This window comes from Rhagoletis zephyria, unplaced genomic scaffold (genome assembly GCF_001687245.7).
Source record: "Rhagoletis zephyria isolate East Lansing unplaced genomic scaffold, Rhagoletis_zephyria_1.1 Rzeph_scaffold_00668, whole genome shotgun sequence".
Lineage (NCBI taxonomy): Eukaryota > Metazoa > Arthropoda > Insecta > Diptera > Tephritidae > Rhagoletis > Rhagoletis zephyria.
Genome location: NW_016157752.1, coordinates 25,983 through 47,631, shown reverse-complemented (window position 1 = coordinate 47,631; position 21,649 = coordinate 25,983). Strand labels below are relative to the sequence as shown.

Sequence of the window (21,649 nt, the reverse complement as noted above, 5' to 3'; positions counted from 1 at the left end):
GGCTAACGAGAGGGTATAAGCGTTATGCTGTTCACCTTTCAGCAATAAGCTTTTTAAAAAGAAAATTATTTTTTTTGTAAATATGCACACATATTTTTTTAAATAATAAATAAAAAAAATTTAAGTAAAAAAATAAATAAAGTAAAACTAATTAAAAATACTTTTAAAAACTAAATGAAAACAGTAGAATTCAAAAAGAAAGTAAAAAGCAAAGAAAATAATAATTAAGAACTAGAAAAAAGTGAAAAAGTTATATATTTTTATTTTAAAAAGGAAAATCGCAGTCGTGGCAAAAAAGAGATTTCGTAACCCTGAACTCCAGGCATTGAGATTTATGCATACAAATCGTAAAGTCCTTAATAAAACAACAGATTTTTAAAATAATAGCTAGAAAAAATACCGCCTATCAAGACAATGCCTTCAAAGAAAACCTGTTTTTTCGGCTTTGCAATTGGTCGATGGGCGGTTTTGCAAAAAAATCGACGATCTAAAAATTAAAAGAAAACCAAAGTAAGAAAGAAAATGTACATAAAATGAGTTTCTAAAAACTATGTGAAATTTAAAAAAAAAAATATTATTTTAAAACGAACAGCATCTTAAAAATAAAAGAAAGAAAAAACTTAATTTAAGAAACTAAGTTTTAAATAGTTAAATTGGATTTTAAAGATATATTTATTTTTCTTTTTTAAAAAGAAAATCAAATTGAAAAAAGCAAAAATAAATAAAATTAAAATAAAGCAAAAAAAATAAAAAATAAAAATATTTTTAAAGGTTAATGAAATAAAAAAAATATAACTGTTTTTTAAAGAATAACTTCTAAAATTTTAAAGATAATTAAATTAAAAAATAAGCATAAATTGTTATTAAGAAAACAAAAGTATATAAATCGGCTGACCGAGGACCCGAACTCGGATCTCTCGATCGGAACGCCTGTGATTTACTCAATCGGTCATTGCGACTGTTGCAGCGACGCGAGCTAAACAAGTACTTTCTCTCAAAATAGCTCTTTTAAGCTTTCTATATATTTTGTATAGACGCGAGCAGAGTAAAAGCTCTCTCTGCTCGTAAAAGTTTTTACTATCCTAGCCAGAATTGCCATGTTAATTTCATAAATTGTTTATAATGACTAAAATTTTCAAATCAAAACTTATCGAGACAATTTCTATGGGTCTAGGAAAAATTATCTTCTTTCCCTTTAAAGAAATCTCTTTTATTTGATTCCTTAAAAGTATTTTGGCACATATAGTATGCTGCTAATAAGACCCCTCTTAGCTCTCTACTCTGCATTTCTTTTCCAGTTAAGTTTAGAATAAAGAAATATACCGAGGTATTTTGCCTTGGAGCATAGATTCAAAGTAAAAAGTGGGAGCTTTTGTTTTCCTGGTAAACAAGAGCAGCTCTGTCTTGGTTCTGATTAGCCCACCTAGAGATACTACCCAGTGCACCCGACATTGTTCACAATACTAATTTGCCTGTGTAGCTTTGAATATCTACAGAATTTCGTTCACCAACATGAGTCAGATCTGTCCGGACATTTTTGAAAGCTCCTTGAACAGTACACACCATTTCGGGAAGCGCGCTTTCAACAGATCCATCGTTACGGTAGACGTATTGTGCTTGGATGGCAATATTTTCCTTGGTATACATTCATTCATATCCGAATTCTTTAGCACTAGCAAAAAGCTCCAAATTAATACTAAATCGAAGTTATCAAACAGACCGTCGAATCGAACTCAATTTATATGTGCGAATGTATAGATAAGGGCTCTAAATGTGGGGTAAACTGATTTAGTTATTATTTATGTGTGTACGAATACAAGGTGGAGTGATAGATAATGAAATACAAATAAACATGAAATACAAACATAACAGGTGCATTGCGATAAAAGCGATATTACACACACATTTTATACACAGAAATATTCCAGTAATTTGCACTGCCCCGTTATTGTATGATATGACGGAAAAAGTAAACAAAGCCTTTAATATGTGTACATACATATGCGCATTAGGGTGGTCAAAAATGCATGTGAAAGAAGTAAACGCGGCATTTTAATGCTCTCACTTCCTGGGATTGCTCTCTGCCAAAAAAATATAAACCTGTTTTTCGTATGAAAAAATAAACAGAATTCGTAAACAGTATAGAGTTCTTGAAAAGCATATTTTTTCTCGGAAAACTCTGTTTCTCTTCAGGAGACTGCCAATAATAATACCCATTTTTTTATTTTTTTTATGGGTCCCCCTCATTGCCTCTGCTGGTTTTTTTTGGCGGATCTATAAAAAGTTGTCACTATTCAAAAGTGGTAAAATAAACAATTGAGTATTATTATTGGAAGTCTCCTGAAGAGAAACATAGTTTTCTGATCGAAAAATATTGATTTTAAAGAATTCTATGGCATTTCTATGAAATATTGTTTTTCCCCATATAAAATACATGGAAAACTTTAAACGACCTCTAACTATTTTTTTTTATTTCAAAATAAAAAGGGAGTATATTTTTTTGGTATAGAACAATCCTCGGGGGTGAGAGCGTTAAAAATCCGACTTCACTTTTTTTCGGACCACCGTAATGTACATACCTATGTACATACATATCTGCTCTATACTTAACAGCTTGCGCACTTGCGCGCACGCTGCGCCGATGTCAAAAGACCAACTTTTTGGGTGGGGTAGGGCAAAAATAGTCAAAGTGCCAAATGAACTCAAACGCAAAGTGGGCAGTTGTGCGACAGACAAACCGCATAAAGGCATAACAGCCAAACAGCCCAACATATGTAGGCATTGACTAGCCGTAGCTTAGGTTAGGGTCAATGGCTATTTGACGCAAGCGCAATTTCAGAGCTGTTGTCCAATTAAAAAGTCGCAAATGTCGACTTTGGCTTTGAGTCACGGCGTTGACTTTGTTGTTTTTATTTTTTTCCGCTATTATTATTTTTTTGCCGTTATTACTTTCTGGCCTTTCCACGAACGGAAGTTGCTTTGATTCACAGCTGTGGCGATGGATGCGGCGGCGTTTGTGACACGCCCCTGCTTTACGTCGCCGTTCGGCCGTTTTGTGGCTTTACAACGCGCGCCTATTTTTTATTGCCCATTTCGTGGCCTATTAGCGCGCATATCTTCACTCACTTAACATCACTCTTTACTTAATTCGCTACATATTTGTGTACATGACTTGATGTGTGTCGTTTGATGATGGCTTTTTCTTTATTAATTTTTGCTTTTGTTGTTTGATTTGTTGGAGATTGTCTTGACAGACAGACGGCGGCCACTGGGTCGCGTTGGGTTAATTAGATTAGTTGGTTGCTCGGTTTTGATGTTGTTGTTGTTTCTGTGTGCTTACGTATGGCAAGTATGCATGGACGGATGTAGGAGTTGATGTGTCAAATTATTTGGCGCTTTCATTTAATGAGTAACTAAATGAAGGAAAGAATGAATGAATTAATGGTGGAAAGGCAAATTAACGTCACTTATTATTGTTTTTATTTATTGTTATTGTTATTAGTTGCTGTTGTTGCGATGGCTCATGTAATATTATTTAAATTAGCAAACAATTTAAATGAAAGAAAAAGGCAATTTCTGAGCATTGAGGAAAAAGAGAAGAAGGCGTCAGTGGTTCTCTACTGCTGGTGGAGGTAATTGATAAGAAACGGGAGCCCATTTTTTTATCGAATCCTCATCTGGGGCATGGCGTTAGTGAAGTGTACGCTTGTCAGAAATCCGGAGCGGGTAGAACGGGCCGCTATCATCGGAATCAATGGGCCATTCAAACCACTCTCTCTCTAGCCCAAACTGCTGCAACTAGGACTTAGGAGCACTGGACGCTTTGATTGTCTCAAGATTTTAATATCTTGATATTCTTAGACCCCTCGGCTTTACCCCTTATAGCATGGGACACTACATGGCTTGACTGTCACCGATTAGCTATTTTTGCTCTAACATTTCCCTAGGGTTGAGTGGAAGGCAGGCAGTAGTTTGGTAGAACCACCGTTGAACATTTACACGGCTACGTTGCAGCTTCATTAAAGTCAGTATGAGGGTATTTTGCGAGGAACCCTTGACCAACTTTTAATTTAGGTTTGTTGTTGGGAAAGCCTAAACTCTCAATGGGTTGCGTCTGAGTATTTTATTTTAAGACTTAGGTAGTTATATGCTTCTCAGCTGAGCGACTACTCTCTTGTTCAAAGAAGGCTTAGTCTTGGTTTTAATATTAATCCCTCTATGACCGCCATCGTCCCTTTTAACAGGGAATTAGTTCCTAAGGGAATGAGGAAGTTAGCCTTGGATAGGGTCACGGTGAATTTCGTAAAAGAAGTGAAGTATCTGAGTCTTAGATTGGACCCCAAAGGGTACGGGAACGCTGATGTTGTGCCAAACGTCTAGCGGACAAATCCGGGGACGCAGGGCCAAAGATCCTTAAACGGATTTGCACCTTCCCTTCATAGTACGATCAATAGTAACCTATAGGGTAGTGGGTGGGGTATCCAGGACTACTCTGGCAACTGTAAGTCCGTTTCTCACCAAGATTAGTCGTCTAGCGTTGGAGGTAAATCGTGAAGTCGAACCACCTCTTCCTATAGTTGAACACGCGACAAATCGAGCTCTTTTAAATTTCGCGAGAGAGGATTTTGCTAAGGTATTATTATCGCAGAACAAGGACTAGCTAGACTCCCAGCTCACATTAGCTCTGTTCCCCAGAGACGATATGCATAGAAAAGTAGTTTTCAAATAAAGCTACAAAGGGAAAATTACCTATCAAGAGATAAGTTGTTTTAATAAAATGGCACAGATATATTCAACAAGGTGGCCTTGAAGGTGAAATCCTTATTGGAGAGAATAAAGGAACTTACTGCCCTTGCTGAGGACAATGATATCCCACTTAGATGGATAAGAGGCCCAAAGGGAGGCGCAGAAAATGAGGAAGCCAGTCAGTGAGTCAGAATAGCTGCTGCCTCAACCCCATGGGGTTTCGTCAAGCTAAGTGCCTACTGGAGTGGTACAATCTAAAGAGATACAGGCCACTCATAAACCTACCAAAGAAGATATTAAGAATTATAATAGGTATTTTGCGGGTCATTGTAGGCTAAGAGGTCACCTTGCATACCTAGGAATTTGGGCACAATTGCACCGACGGCTTATCACTTATCCCTTTCAACTTTTGGATAAGCCTTTTTTTTTAAGTTGATTAGTGTTGCACTTTTTGCTTATCTAAAAAAAAATTGCTTTTCAAATATAGGAATAATGTGCTTAGCTAAAATGATAACCGTTTCTTAATCGAAAACTAAGGCTTAGCAAGCCCCTTGTGCGATTTGATAAACATTTTCAACTTCTCTTTTTTTCTTACTATTTATGTTGCGCGCACAAAGCACATTCAGTAACAAAAACACAAAAACCACATATCATTAATTGAATGATTTCCGTACCGATTAACAAATTGGTAACAGTAACCTTAGGGGCGTCTATGTTTATCACAGTTCCATCAATGCACGCTGCGACTTAAGGAAATCCACCAATGTTGAAAAATTGTGTGGAAATATTTTGCGTGAATTCCGGCCAACAAATAGTTTCATCCATCAATTTGTTTATCACGACATTTGCCACTCGATGGATTACTCTACATAGCGCTGATTTGTGGACCCCATGCATGTGACCATGCTATTATTATAGTTCGCTGCAATTTTGTAATAAAATTTGTTCAATTTGGCTATAAGATAACCGAAATTTTTCTACTGTAAACTGTAGTTGATTTGTTCTTTTATGACACGCCTTTTATTATTTGCAGACTGTCCTCCTCTAACAGCCAGTTTCACCAAACTATTTAAGTGGAAATTAACTTTAATTTTCGAATTTTCGGTTTCACCAATCAATTTTAATTTTGATTTAAGTGACCTATGCTCTGCACTTAAATAAAAGTTAAATCAGAATAACCACACTCAGAGGTGTTACACGTTTAATCACCTGATCATTGTGTAACTGCTGCTTACTTGTATACCAGCCCTGCTTTTACAACACAGCGTGCCAAAGCTTTCAAAAGCTCTCAGTACAAATGAAAGCGAAAGCTAGTCCTAGTCTGTTTTACAACCACTTTTTACTCACTTAAATAAATAGTTTATTGAAACTGAAAATTATTTAAATGAGAATTAAATACAAAATTAAATTAAAGTTAATTTCCACTTAAATAGTTTGGTGAAACTGGCTGTAAATAAACAAATTGAATATTTCGAATCGAAGCATTTAATTTGCATAACTTATCACCTATCCGCTAAAATCTTTTCGCTAAACATTTCAAATTTTGGTGCAACGCTTATCTATGATTTTGAGTGATAGTTTACTTATCAATACTCATTTGACTGACTTTTCCTTAGCATGTTGGTGAAACACAAAACTTTGCGCAAGTTCGATAATTTGCTAAAATGCTAATGATAATTCGTTGGTGCAATAGGGCCTTGGTCAAGCGATTTCTTTCGGTTTCGTGACTACGTCGTATCGACACTTCCTCCGGGAGTGTGCGGACATTTTACAGAGCCACACAGACGACACCTAAGGCCAAGACAGATTATTTATCGATTTCGTTATCGATCATTTACCGGTTTTGTTATCAATATTTTTATCGATTTTGTTATCGATATTTTTATCGATATTTGTATCGATTTGATAATCGATTTTGCTACCTATGTTATCGGTATGTATCGATTTGGTCATCGATTATTTATCAAATTTGTTATCGATTTTGTTATCGATATTTTTATCGATTTTGCTATCGCTATTTTTATCGATTTTATTATCGATATTTTTATCAATATTTTTACCGATATTTTATCGGTTTTCTAATCGATTTTGTTATCGATTATTTATCGTTTTTGCTATCGATATTTTTATCAATTTTGTTATCGATATTTTTTATCGAAAATCCTCTCCTTTTGAAGGTCACTTGAAAGGTCGAGCAACGTTTTTTATCCAACGAAACTATTTTTTCTGAATTTTCTATATCAAAAGCCTTGAAACGCTATTCGTTTTTTTTTAGCTGTTCTTATTCTCAAGATATTAGGATTTGTCACGTAAAAAGTTCAATTTCCACACCGTGTGACAGAAGGGGGTTAGTTTGAGCTCCATTAGATTATTTAGATTATATCAGATTTATCTTCTGTTGAGATACTCATTAAAGGGAGAGAGCTATAAGCTTAGGCTAACAATGAAGCTAAAATTACTTTCAAAGCGTCAGCGATAAAAAAATTCACGCTCCTTATACATATTTATAATTAGTATTTTATATATACATACATACATAAGCATATTATTCTTTTCGTATTCTACCTTGCCTTTTCTTCAATTCACTTCATGGTTTCTTTTCTACATCTTTTGCAGGGTACTCCCACTTCACGCATCACTTTAACAGCGCAGGCGCTACCAATAGCCACCCAAACAGATATCGTGGATGCAGAGGTGCGTGGCGCACGTTTGGTGGACGGACCCACGCCATTAGAAGGTCGTCTGCAACTTTATCACAAGGGCGCGTGGCGCGATGTCTGCACGAACTCCAGAAAGTGAGTAGCTTCAAGTTATTCATAGTCAAGTTTTTCATACATTTTTTTCTACCACCCTTATAGTTGGACGCTCGTGGACTACGCGGTCGCCTGTCGTCAAATGGGCTTTACTGGTGGCCGCTTTTGGAATTGGGTCGAACGCACGCCAGGCTATCATCCACGCCTACTATTTGAGCAACCGCGCTGCAAGGGTGGCGAGAGCACTTTGTTGAGTTGCGCATGGGCGACGCGTCAGCTGGGATCTGGCGTGTGTGACTACCACAACGACATTGGCGTGCAATGCCAAGCAGTGCACAATGCACCGATGAGTTATTGGCGCGGCCTATACTTCGAGAATGCGCCTGCCACCAAGACGCTCGGTAATGATAATATTGTCTACACAGCGCTCTCACGATCTACGTTGCGTTATGTGGATATTACACGCGCTGGTGTGGGACGAGAAAATAGCGTCAAGTCCGCAGTAGAAGCGATCGGTCTGCCACCCGTTATGCAACATGTTGTAATCAGCCACTCCGCCTACACCGGCTTCAATGCAACGCTGCCGCGCGGCGGGTTTGTCATGCAGAATGTGACTGTGCGGAAGAATAATGGAATTGGCGTGTTTGTGAATTCCAGTCAGGGTATGGTGCAACTGGAGGGTTGCAACATTTTAGAGAATGTAGCCGATGGCGTCAAGTATGTGGGACACGATTTGCGTGCCAATGAGCGCATGGATCGCGCTGCTATCTATGACTTCTGCACGCTGCCAACCACCTCCGGACAAACGTATCCGATCACGCTGTCCTTCACGCAAAAGTATTATGCCGGTTCGGAGAAGCTGTGTGGCAAATACTTTTTCACGCGCCCTGGCTACCTGCTGACGGTGCACTTCGAGTCCTTTGACTTGCGTAACAACGAGACGGCCACAGTAGAGATCTTCGACGGCACATCGGACAGTGATCGCGTGCTCTTCGCTTGGAAAGCGCGCAACTATACGCGTCCACAGAGTGTGACTAGCAATCGCGAGAAGCTTTTCATACGCATACGTGCAGATGCGCGCCAGGAAGTGAATGGCTTTCTACGACTCACTTCGGATGATACACGCGCCTATGACTTGCGCGTCGCAAACTCTGTGGTGGAGGATAATGGTGGACGCGGTATTGCGATCGATAACATACGCTCCAAGCTGCATGTGCACGGCAGCTACGTTTCGGGCAATGGACATGTGTCGGGCGTGCATGTGACTAGCGGCGCGGGGGATGTGAACATCACGAGCAGCAATATCACTTTCAATCAGGGTGGCGGCGTCAATATCACTTACTATGGCGGTAATCGTAATATCTCGCGGAGCGCCATACAAGCCAACAAGGGTTACGGTATTGCAGTGTGGCTGAATGACACCAGCGCGCCAGAACGCATTGAGTACATACCCTTCAATCAAACAACGACGGTAGAGTATTCACAAATAGGCGGCAACTTGGAGACGGGCGTCTTTCACGGCAACTACTGTCAGCCCATTTGGGTGAACATCACCGGCAACAGCTTCAACGGCAGTCTGCACAATGATGTGTTCGTCGAATCTTGTTGGCGCTTCACGGCGAATAAGGAGCCGAACATGCAGCTGCAGATTGGACACAACACTTTCGACTTCAGTCAAAAAAACTCAATATTTCTAAGTCCCGCGCTCAACTTGCAAGGGAAAATCGAGTTTAATCACTTTCGTCTCGGCACTTATGGCGCTATATATATACGCAACGACTACATTTACCAAGAGTTCAATTTCATGCCCGTACGCATGCTAATACAGAGCAACCATTTTCGACGCAACAGTGGCGTTTACGTCGTCTCGCTGGGACTGTCACCGTACAGCACACGCGAGCTGCAGTCGCTACTCTTCACGCGCAACTTTGTGCGCGACAACAAGATCTCCGAACCCTTTGGGCCGCTGATAGAGGGCAGTGAAGGCAGCGATGGCTCGGGTCGTCTCAATCCACGTTGCCGTGTCGCTGCTGCGGTGGTTGTGGCCTCAAGCAATGTAGATATATACCGCAACATTCTTCACAACTTGGACTCCGCCTACGAGGTGGGCTCACAGCTGAGCGATCAGAGTCAGATAATCAATGCAACCTACAATTGGTTGGGCCACTCAGATGAGTATAAGATTTTCGCGCGCCTTTTTCACCGCAACAATCGCTACAATCTGGCCAAGATACAGTACATACCTTATCTGCTGCACAGCTCGAATCCCGGCTCGACGACAATAATCACAATGTCGACGCTAGTGCCGCGCTTCTCGCAGGAAGGTTCTGATCTGATTGGCGGCGAAATTGATGGGCAGGAGATTCTATCCTCCGGCACTTATCGCGTCACCAAAGATATCAACATACGACCGGGTGGCAAGCTAACGTTGCAGCCTGGTGTGACGCTGCGGTTCGAGCCGAGCGTGGGTATGATGGTCGCAGGTAAGCTGGAGGCACGCGGACGCCGACCGGATGACATATTTTTTACGCTGAAGCGTGAGACAGTCATTACCATGGATAATACCACCGACGTGGATCAGTTGGATGTCGATATTATAGACATTGAGACGGAGTCGATAATCGAAAAGAATGAGCCGCCGCGTATGCCGGTGCGTCTCGTTGGTGGTGCTGGCGATTATGAGGGCCGCTTGCAGGTCTACTTGGATGGACGCTGGGGCACGGTCTGCGACTACGGCTGGACGGTGTTGAATGCGGCGCTGGTGTGCCATCATCTCGGCTATACGCTCAATCCGCGCGACTGGCGGCTACACCGCTCACAAATGCCTACAGTGGGCGTCACAGAAGATGTGATCGTTTCGAATATGCGTTGCACTGAGCACGATACAGATATCACCAAGTGTCGTGCGGAGTATGCAACGCGTGGTGAGTTTGAGAACTCGTGTTCGCATGACAATGATGTGGGCATGCGTTGCTATGAAGGCGCTTGGGCGGGTTTGCGTTTCAGTATGCTGGCCGAGCGCGCAGATCTCCAATATCTGACTATCGAAAAGGCGGGGCTGTTCGACTACACCACAAACGTCTTTAAGCCAGCAATACAAATGGACTTTGCGCGCCACAATCTGGAGAATGTGCGCGTGGTGGATAACTTGCAGGACGGGTTGGGTGTGGTATATGCAGACATTTACGGTGGCAAGTCGGTTAATAATATCAAGAATTGTGAATTCGTGGGCAATCGTGGCAACGGCATCAGCCTGAAGCAGCTGGATTTGCGTATACAAGGCTCCATAATCAAAAACAATCGGGATAGCGGCATCTCACACGACCCTGTAATTTCGGCGGTCGAGCAGAATGAGCTCGGCGGTTGGTTTAAAATGGCCGTAGATTTTAACTCGTTCGAAGCGGACTACGATCCGTATGTATTGCCGCGCGATGAGGGTCAGCTTGACTTGGATACTTGGCAAAATAAGTACATACGCACCGAGCCAGTGCGCGGTGAGTCGGTTAGCCGCAAAATAGTTGTGCGCTGTCCGGCTGGATATGTGCTGGGCATACAGCTGCTGAATCCCATACAAAACTTGTCCACGGAGCACATAGCCATACTCGACTCGCAAACTGAGAATAGGCGTTCCGAGCTGTGGCAGCTCAAACGTGATCTTAATGTTTTCCCTACGACTAGCAGCAGTTACGGCATCATCATCTACTACGAGAGTGGGGAAAATGCGCTGGGTGGCACCGTGCTGCGACTCTCCACTGTCACTGCACCCGTGCAGAATATACGCAACAGAGTGGTAAGTGGACCGGTGCCCACGCTCAGCATACGCTCGACGAAGATACAGAAGAACTTTCGCGGCATTGCGGCCTACTACTATAATCGATATGTTGGCGATAATGGCGAGTATTATTTGCGCAAAGCGAATGAGTCTATGAAAATTGTGAATTCGGAGATCAGCTCGAACCTACGCGAGGCTATTCTAGTTAAGTCACCCTTCTGGGATGTGCAGTACAGCAATATTTCTGAGGTCACCATACATGTGAATAGCTCAATGATAACGCAGAATGGGCATGGCATACGACAGCTGTCGAAAGACTTGCGTTCCTCGAACAATCTCTTTCACTACGTGGTGCAGGACACGACGGTCGAGGACAATGCCTTCGGCGGTTTTCAGGTCGCGCTGCCCTACGTTTGGCAATATAACGAGAACTTTACGCACAGTGTCTACTTTGGCAATAGCACTTGGCAGCGCAATCGTAACTTCTTCATAGACGTTAGCGGCCATTACACCGTGTTCAATATAACCTCAAACGTCTTCCTTAGCAACCAGTGTCCGCGTAGCTTAATAACACTCGACGGCATGGAGAAGCGCATCAAATTCGACTATAACCGCATAGAGAGCAATAATGCCAAGTTTATCATGGAGCTGCGCGCGGACAGTTTGAGCGAGATCCTCGGCGAGGTACCAGCGCTAATAGCCTACAATACGATCAAGGGCAATAGCATCGACACAATGGCGGGCAATTTCCGCAATGCGCCCATGCGACGATATCGTCCGCGCAAAGTGCGTCCACAGAATCGGTTACCCAGCGCAGTTATCCGACTAGATGGCATACAAAATGTGAAGCTGTATCGCAATCTCATTGCAGAGAATCAAATGGACTATAACTTGGTGGCGGGTGTGCGCTCTGCGCGCTTAAACAACTACTTCCACGCGACAGAGAACTGGTGGGGCTCGAATGACGCCAAGTTCATTGAGTCGAAAATATTCGACTTCGATACCTGGAATGATCACGCGGATGTCATTTACCAGCCGTTCCTCATTGAGGACAGCTTCGATGCGAGCGTCTCGCTAGTCGATGAGCACGATGCGGCTATCGACCTCGATTTCTGGACGGGTGGGCGCGTGTACAAGGATCTAACGCTGCGCAAGCGTGCCGAGCCGTATCGCATACTCGCCGACATTACAGTGATGCCAGGTGTCACACTCTCCATACAACATGGCGTGCAGCTGGAGTTTGAGCCCAATGTGGGCATTTTAGTGTTGGGTACGCTCTTGGCTGTGGGCTATCGCGAGTCGGAAATTATAATGCGTCCCTTCTTCAACACATCACATGAGGCTTACACACTATTCACTAGGCGCGCCATTGAGGATCTGAGTCAAACACAGGCATACGATTCGATTAGACTCTGCACTAGCGCGCAAAATTGCACCGCGAACCCACAGCTCTCATTGGACGGCATTAGCGAAGGATTTCTCGAGTACTTCAATCACACCACGCTGCAGTGGGTGCCCATTTGCGATAGCCGTTTCACCGAACGTAACGCGCAAGTAGTCTGTCGTGAGCTGGGCTTTGATCCGCTGAATGTCTATTATGGACACGATCGCCGCATTGAGTACCACACTAACTCGTTGACGCGTATTTGGACGTGGGTGCAGCCGCTCGAGTGTCGCGGCGATGAACTGCGCATGGAAGATTGCGCCGAACGCTTAAATGGACAAGTCTATGGGCGCCGACACGAATGCCGTTGGGATGATGTCTTTGTTTTCGTATCGTGCAACAGCGCGCCGGAAGATCAAGTCTACTGGGGTGGCATACGATTTGCCAATGCAGACTTTGAAGAGAATCAGTATGGCCATCGCTTCCACGATACTCTCTCGCATGGACCGATCAATAATCGCGAGAGCAACTTGGAGTATGTGCGCATTGAGAATGCGGGCATATTGCATAATCAGAAATCGGCAGCCATACAAGCGATACACAAGAATCCGACCATACGCTCGGTGACCATTGTCAATTCCGCGCATCACGGCGTCAACTATATAGCGCCTAGCGGCACCATGAATTTGAATTTGTTAAATATCAGCAATGCCTTTGGTGCGGGCATCAACATACTCTCGCTAACGGGCGAAGGACGTGAAAGTGATGAGTCGAGTTTCACGCCACTCAAAGACTTGGATATACCAAACAAACTCTTCTCGTTGGTCGACATCTGTGATCCACAAAAGGTGCTGACCGTGGAAGAACGAATGCTGGTGTACTACAAGTACGACAACAATGCTGTGAACTGCGTGAAGATATTCACCTCATTGTATCGAGCCAAGCCGATCGGCTTCCGCTTACTACAATCGAATTTGTTCAATCACTCGAAGGAATATGGACGCATGGATGTAATACGACTCTTCGATGGCGATATCTACAACGTGACAGCGCATTTCTTGGGCAAAATTGAATGGGATAGCGGCAATCAGCGCAAGTTCTTCAAGACGGAGAGTCCGACGCTGAGTCTTCAGTTAATTGCGAGTGGCGCGCCTGAGTATCACGGCTTCATAGCGGAAATTGTAACCGTACCCATATCGTCTTTGGGGCAATGTAAGTAGACGAATGTGATGCCAACAGAGGCAGTCGAGTATTGATTTAGGTCACCAAATGCTAATTGATTTTCATCTTTCAGTCCGCGATGCACTTCACAACATCACTTACTCGCACATCTCGGGCGCTGTAAAAGGTGCAGTCACTTACGCCTCCGCCGGTGAGGTATCTCCTACGCTAACGCTCACCTCCAATCGCATACAGCGTAACTGTCACCAATTGTATGGCAATTTCTCAACATGCAAGTCAGCGCTGAGCATCGATGTGCAGAATATGCATTCGCTTTACTTTATGGTGAGTCTTCTAAGTAGAATTTCATCTAACTCATTCTGCACGCTTTCAATTCTTCCCCCTCCTCGTCACAGAACAACTTAGTCATGGATAACCAGGGCGGTCTGAGCATACGCGCTGATTCTCGCGGTTCAGCCACATCGCTACGCGGTTTCATACATCACAATTTATTCTTCCGCAATCGTAATCGTCCGGCGTTGTATGTGGAGGGTCGTCAGTCGTCACCGTATCAAGAGATCGAGCTGTATCGCAATTATTTTGCACAGAACAAAGCTGGCTTTGAGGATATTATTAAACTGCGTCAGGTGGTTTCCAACTTTAGCTACAATTTTGTGCACAGCAATGTGGGTGGTCGTATTGTGGAAATTTCAGGCTTTGAGAAAGTACGTCTGCCCATCTATCAGACGACATCGCATAATGGGTTTTATAGGTAAGTACATGGTGTTGTTTATAAAGCGCTGAATATCGAAAATACTTGATGAGTTTGAGTCTGAAAGACAATCAAAATAATATTGCAGAGAACGTACTCGACGCTTCGATTGTCATGTATTTATATTAGGTAATGACCAGCAAATGCCTGTTCCAACAACTATCCTAAAGTTAAGGGGCTTCCCACGAGAATGAGGGTGCCTGAGCTATATTTGTCTAAGCTGAACGAGATTTGATATGCTTTTCCACTCGCTCTTGAAACAGTTCCAAAATGGTCCTTTATGAGTCTCAAAATTAGCCCAAAATGGTCCAAAAATAGGCCAGGACTAGTCCCGAAATGTCACACTTACAAAGCCACAGCTTTCACTTTTCGTGTCGGTTTTAACGGGTCACTGTACAATCGGTATTCACACAGTGATGCTAAACATATTTATTACCTGATACCGTATGTCGCAGTTGACTAGAAGATGTCGAGGTGGACTCAACACTACCCTTTTAGGCGCCCAGCGTTTGCGAGGCTAAGGTTGACGTACCTTGGCTCTCGCAACCTTAATAGCCCCGAGCAGTTCTGGGGTATTGAGATTAACCGAATTCGTAATTACATAATCGTCACGAGGGGCTTATTATCGATTATATATTGGGTGCCGTTCAGAATGTGGTATCACAAAGGCCAATCTCCTAACTGTATAAGTGAGTCCTTAACCTCACTTGAATACCGCAATGATCCTCATCTCGTCCCAAACTGATCCCGAACTAATCGGAAAGTGTTCCTGAATAGTACTAAAGTACAGGCGAAATGGTTCAGCACTTGTCCCGAAAAAAGTCCCAAAATGAATTCGAAGAAATCCCGATATGTTCCTTAATTAGAAATAGTCTTGAACAGGTCCCGAAATGGCCCCAAACTAGTCCCAAAGGGGTCCTAAAGCAGCCGCGAACTAGCCCGGAAATGAAATAGTGTGGAAATATTCATATGTACACACAAGTAGCAATTACAAATTTTCTGCTGAGTTGACGCAAATTTCACCCACACCGAGAGCTAAGATGCTTCAATATCAAAAAGAGCGCAAAAACTTTTCCCGCGAAATGTGTTTCAATCGCGACGGTCTTAGACATGTGGAAATTTGTTAGCCAGCCTAGAAACAATTTAGATCAGTAACGATCGGAGAGAGCTCCTACTCTATGTATAATTTATAAAATGCTTTAAAAAGCATATCCTGCGGAATATAGTTTGGTCATCAGCTAAAAAGCTAACTCGTTTGTCTAGCTTATCAGTCAGCTTAAAGTTTATTTATGGAAGATAAAAAGCTTTTAGCCTTAGAAAACTATCGTTGTTTTCCGCCAAAAATTTTTCATTACCACATAACAAATTTTCTTACTTATTTTCCAACAGCAATGTCGCTACAAATTGGATGGGTCGCGCGACAATTGTGGCCGGCACAGCGGGTCAGCAATATGTTGACAATATTTTTGAGAATCCTGAGAATGATTACGAAATGATAACTGTGAATAATTCCATGTAAGTACAATAAAGGGAATATTTGACTCCATTTTAGGGAACTCAACTCACTCATTATTACAAAATCATCTCCGAGCAATCTCGGCTACACTAAACATTTTTCATCTTTCATCGCTCGTAATATTTATAATCCTACCTTAAACTGATGTCACTTCTATTTTTAAACACTTTTCCATAATAACTATCTACTGTAAACTACGTGCCTGAACTATGCATGTGAAACGTTTACTTACACGCTCGCCAATCTTAAATGTAGTTTGAATGTTGATTATGTGATCAATAGGTAAGTGAAAAACAAATGAAAGAAATTTGTATAAAAGCAGAGTATAAAGCTGAATATCAATTTGCAAATACATATATAAGTTTCCTAAATCCTGCTCATCAATTGTTTACCAATTTCCTTTCCCAGCACCATTGAACTCTGGCGCTCGAAGATCGATGCTAGACACAACTATTGGAGCTATAACAATACGATATCGGTGCAGTCGCGCATACGCGATAAATCAGGTAGGTGTGACTAAAATTTTTAAGAATAAAAAAGTCTTCTTATAAAATTCCATTTATCCCACACCACAGACGATCCGCTTTTGCTCGAGGTGCAAGCGGTGCCCTTCCAAATGAACAATCTCACCATACTCGATGGCAAATGTCCGCCCGGTTGGGCGCTGCTACAGGATACCTGCTTCATTTATGTAGGCGCACCTTTGACATTCCATGAAGCGCGCGCCTTCTGCCGCAGCGAAAACTCGACGATGCCTTTCATACGCACCGACAGCACAACGCTGTGGAAGTATTTGCAAGCACAAATGCGGCACTTGAAGTGAGTTTCAAAATAAATTACGAATATTTAACGAAATTAGTTAATTACTTGACCGACCAAAAAAAAAACAAAAACACTTTTTCAGATACCCCGAAAAGGTGTGGATCCAAGACTTCAATCACATCGATCGCTGTACGAGCTTTGCCTTTACCACAACCGAGGTGGAAGATTGCGGCAATGAGTTCGGTTTCATTTGTGAAACGGATCCAAGGGTTAGCTTGGCGTATTTTCACAAATTTATTTACCTTTCAACTTATATTTCTCCCTTCTCACTTCTAGGTCGTCATCGATCCGCTCTCTTGGCGCGCCGATATTTTTGCGATCAGCATAATTTCCGCCTTCATTTTGGCCATAATTTTGCTACTAATGGTCGCTTTCTGTTGGTATGCCAAATCGAAGCAGCGACACGCTCAACGTTTGCAGCGCCGTAATAGCATACGCCAGAGCTTGCGCAGCTTGAATAGCATTGATCCGCAGGGCTCGTTGCGGCGACGAAACTTTGTATGATTATACGTTTATTAATTTCTATTTTTGGAATATTTAGTTTAGTTAATTTATTTATATTTTACTTGTTTTAATTTTTTTTTGGTAATTTATTAGTTTAGTTAAATTTGACTAACACAAACTGAACTGAATCGCATTGCAGTAATGTGGAAACTTTCTTTTTTACTAAGTAAATTTTCAACGCACACTCTTAGCCACTTGTAACTTGCTCTTTATTATACTAAAATTTAATGGTCTATAAAACTGCGTACCCATAAATTTTATAAAAACCAAAAACAAAAAAAAATGTTTATAACATTTTAAATTATTATTTTTTTTTGTTTTTTTTTTTTGTTTGAGCCAACCCTACTATTGTTTTCAACTAGTTTTTATTATGTAAAATTTATTAACTGGAACAGAAGAATCGATCCTCTTCAACACTTCCACTTTTTCTGCACTTTGCACAAAAAAATTTTATATAATTAAAAAAAAACAAAAATCGGGCTCAACTTCTTGCAAATCTTGCAAATTTTACAAGCTTTTATTTAAAAAAAAAAGTAATCAAATTGGTTGAGAACTGAAGGCTCCAGTGTATTATGACCATTAAATTCCACTTATTGACCACTGTGCATCGGTGTCTATGGCAGTATAGTTAGATTAAGCTTTCAATACTGTATCTACTACACATTCATTCCTCGAGGGAATCTGGGGTGGTAAAGTCTTTTTCCAAAACAGAGACATCGCTGTCATTTAGTCTGGCAACTTAAATTTAACAGGAAAGATGTCCAGTACTATTTTTTAAATTACCAAATCTTGCCTCCCCCGCAATTTTGTCCGCCTTGTGGTTTGTCTCTGTGACTCGTGACTGACACTTCCCTCCCCTCTTCGCGCATATGATCAAATCTCACGATTTGTTAAACTTTTCGATAAAAAATGTATTTTTGGTCGACAAGGGTGGCACACTTACCTTAGATAGTGCATTATTTTCAATTATGCATAAAGAACAAGATTTCATTGAGAAATTGTATTTAAATGAAAACTTAAAAAAATCACATATATTTATACCCGTAGTTGTGTATGTAGCGTATACGCCCCGTGGAACTATACACATTGATTGAAATTAATGCAAGAAGAATGCTTTAGCGTTTTTTTCTGGTCGTAGGTATTGAAGGTCTTTGTGTTGAGTGAAGGGTTTACAAGTACATCTTTGTGCATGCATGGGCGATATTAAATGTCTCTTCTATATCCAGAAAAACTCCTGAGCTCGTTTCCTTGACGTCTAGGATATTTTCTATAGATCTGCCCTTAGAGTAGACGTGTTAGCAGTTTGATAGCTTACTGGGATTTACATATGTATGTATGTATGTACCTAGAAGCTTTTCTAAGGTTTTCACAAATAGGAGGTAACACTTATAGACCCCGAAAGTCCCTTGATTTCACATAAGCGAATCTGCCTTCTTGTTGTATGAAACCCTTTCGCACCATTGTCCACATTTTGGTGATGTGGTGGGTTAGTTTAAGGAAACGTCAATAAAGGACTGAACAAAGCTGATGCTCGGCTGCTTAAAGCTCGGAGAGAGATATGTCGTACAAACCCAGGCACTTGTTAGGTTTGGAGCAATTGATAGTCCATCTATCTTTGTATGGCTGACAATATCTTCTGGTGCCATACTATATAGTCTAGAGACTCAAAAGCATTTGGGCTGGATAAATATGGTGTGTCTGAATCTTTCGTGAGCACTTCAAGTTAACGTTTAGCCCCAGAATTTTCTTCTGCATATTTATGTACATATATACAATTTTTCCAGCCAACCATCAGTTCGTTTTTCATTTTAATCCAAGAAAGAGCAGATACGTAAGATAGAAAATTTACCATCGATCGAGTTCCGACCTAAAATTCAGATTCGGCCTTGATATCACCAATAGTGCACCGATTTTAATTTATAAAATATTTACGTCCTTATTTCGCTTATTATACCCTAATTTATATTTAATTTTTGTTTTTATTTATCATTTTATTTTTCCACTTTTTTATTTTCTCGCCCCACCAATATCTTTGATCCAAAATAGAACATGTCCACATCGACTGGCACGCTCTCCAAACAGCTGGGTCAAGACTACAAAATGATGGGTAATGGCTCCATCGATTCCATGGACAAAAGCGTGCTTAGCTCCGAAGCGAGCTTTGAGGCATACGACAATCAAACGGCGCACCCGAGCGAGTATCAAAAACCGAGCTATAACGATTACGTTACTCAGCACTCGGTAAAGGGCGGAACAAATGGTGCTGCTAGCAAATCGAATGAACCCTATAAAATTGCAACAATCGGCTCCGTTTCGAAGGCATCCACCGCACGCGGCCGCACACCTAGACTGCCAGACTCATTCGAGCTTTCCTACCGCAATGAAGGTTTTCGTGACAACTCCACTTACGCTAGCACGCTAACAACTTCGGTGGCCACAAGCATTGCCGAAGATACGCCCATCATACATCAGACGGACATCGAGGATGCCAATTCAGATTACTACGGCAACGCGAGCACTTTGCCGCTACACAGTGGCGGCAATGAGAGCCTCTCTTTTCTGCGCGAGTTGAAGCAGAATCTGCCACCACCCGCCTACAATAAGCCGCATGGGCAAAGTCACAGCAGTTTTCTACCGGGCGCCAATGGGCGGACGACGCGTCCCACAAGCAGCTCACAATTGAGCAATGACTCGCATTCCAGTACGCTGCCGTACGAGCAGAAGATCGATAATTTACAGTTTACGCCTGTCGCGCAGCCGGTTGAAGAGATGCCACTATTCCGGCATGAATTGGCTGCTGGTGGACTGCCGACGCCGCCACCCGATATGCGACGGCCAGATTCGTATTACACAGCGGTGCGTAGTAGTAAGGCGCCACCGCCCAACGCAAAGCTGGGTGGGCTGGCATCGAAGCCGCAATCTATGGGCGTAACGAAGCCAATGACGGCGGCCGCCAAGAATCACGGTTACAGCCAAAATGGCAGCCAGAATGGTAGACGTCCAAAGACTGTTTATAAAACTGCCAGTCCCGAACCGACGGCATACCATCGCTCCAGATCGGAAGCTTTGCTGGAGACGGATTTCGACGATGAATCGCCGAGTATGGTGCCGCTAAGCACGAACAGTCGCAGCTATAGCCAGCCGTTGGAGACGGCAATGTAGATAGGGGCGAACTCGTACGAATCGTACTATGAAACGAAGCAAACACGAAGTAAGAACGACAGAACAGTATACACATGCATCATCACAAACATTATTGATATATCGACAACACTCATACACCTCTTTTTTTTATCATTACAATTAATTAATTTGTATTTATAATTTATTTAAGCGCTTCAGCTAATTAAATAATAATTTTTTTATAGCATAAATATTATTTAGGTTAAGTGATTTCGATCTACGATCAACGATTCTATATGCCTTAATGCTACTATAGCTAGCCGAATGTATTTAGCAAGTAAATAAAGTAAAGTAAGTAAAACGAAAGGAAAAGCAACAAATTTATACAAATAAAAAAATTTGTGTTATCAGTTAATTGATAAAAAAATCAAAATGTTTTCACTTCTTTAGTTCTAATTGCTCCATCCATTAGCCGTAAGTCAGCATATGATTAGTACACATAACTTTATATTAATTTGCATAAGTTCCATGTACATAAATGTATTAGACACTTGTAATAAATTTTATATCAAGTTGGACAAATAATTTGAAAAAAAAATGATCTTTTGTATGAATGTGCTTAGATATTTGTTTTTAATTTTGAAAGTGTTCAATAAATAAATACATATATTAGTTTTCAAAATAATAATTTTCTTTTAGTAAGAAGAAAGTTAGGCAAGCAAAAATTAGTTGAAGGAACAATCTAAATATATTTAGTACTTTCTCAAAAAAAAAAATCAATTAATCATTTCACCTTGAGACAAAAACCAAACAATTTCAAAACACACGAAACACGGGATCAAAAAGAGTAAAACACTTTTTGTAGTTTTCTGACGTCAGGATTTTTTTTAAAGACTTTGAGATTTTAAAGATATGATTACATAATTCAAAAACTTTTTTAAAAAATTCCGTGCAGTGTAGAATAACAAAGCTACAAATTGAAAGAAAAAATTCTGTAAAATTTAAAAAAATAAAGCCTCTTGGTTCACAATGACGATTAGGTTTTGGAAGGCATCCGTATGATATGAAATGTCGAAATCACGTCTTGCTGAAACGA

At 41.4% G+C, this 21,649-nt stretch overlaps 1 protein-coding gene across 7 annotated transcripts in view; it reads left to right on the top strand.

Annotated features, from left to right (window-relative positions):
• bark (C-type lectin domain-containing protein bark beetle) overlaps window positions 1–21,384 on the top strand; it is a 46,246-nt gene extending 24,862 nt beyond the window's left edge. For 6 of the 7 annotated variants that reach the window (XM_017613463.1, XM_017613459.1, XM_017613461.1 and 3 more), the window contains exons 3-13: window positions 7,363–7,541; window positions 7,605–13,867; window positions 13,950–14,161; window positions 14,233–14,588; window positions 15,978–16,103; window positions 16,360–16,386; window positions 16,513–16,610; window positions 16,680–16,923; window positions 17,009–17,135; window positions 17,203–17,424; window positions 19,477–21,384. In XM_017613463.1, the coding sequence (XP_017468952.1) occupies window positions 7,363–7,541; window positions 7,605–13,867; window positions 13,950–14,161; window positions 14,233–14,588; window positions 15,978–16,103; window positions 16,360–16,386; window positions 16,513–16,610; window positions 16,680–16,923; window positions 17,009–17,135; window positions 17,203–17,424; window positions 19,477–20,592 (8,970 nt within the window). In that variant the 3' untranslated portion in view covers window positions 20,593–21,384. The remainder of the gene's footprint in view (window positions 1–7,362; window positions 7,542–7,604; window positions 13,868–13,949; window positions 14,162–14,232; window positions 14,589–15,977; window positions 16,104–16,359; window positions 16,387–16,512; window positions 16,611–16,679; window positions 16,924–17,008; window positions 17,136–17,202; window positions 17,425–19,476) is intronic. The other variant, XM_017613466.1, reaches the window with a different exon arrangement.
• The last annotated feature ends 265 nt before the right edge of the window (window positions 21,385–21,649 follow it).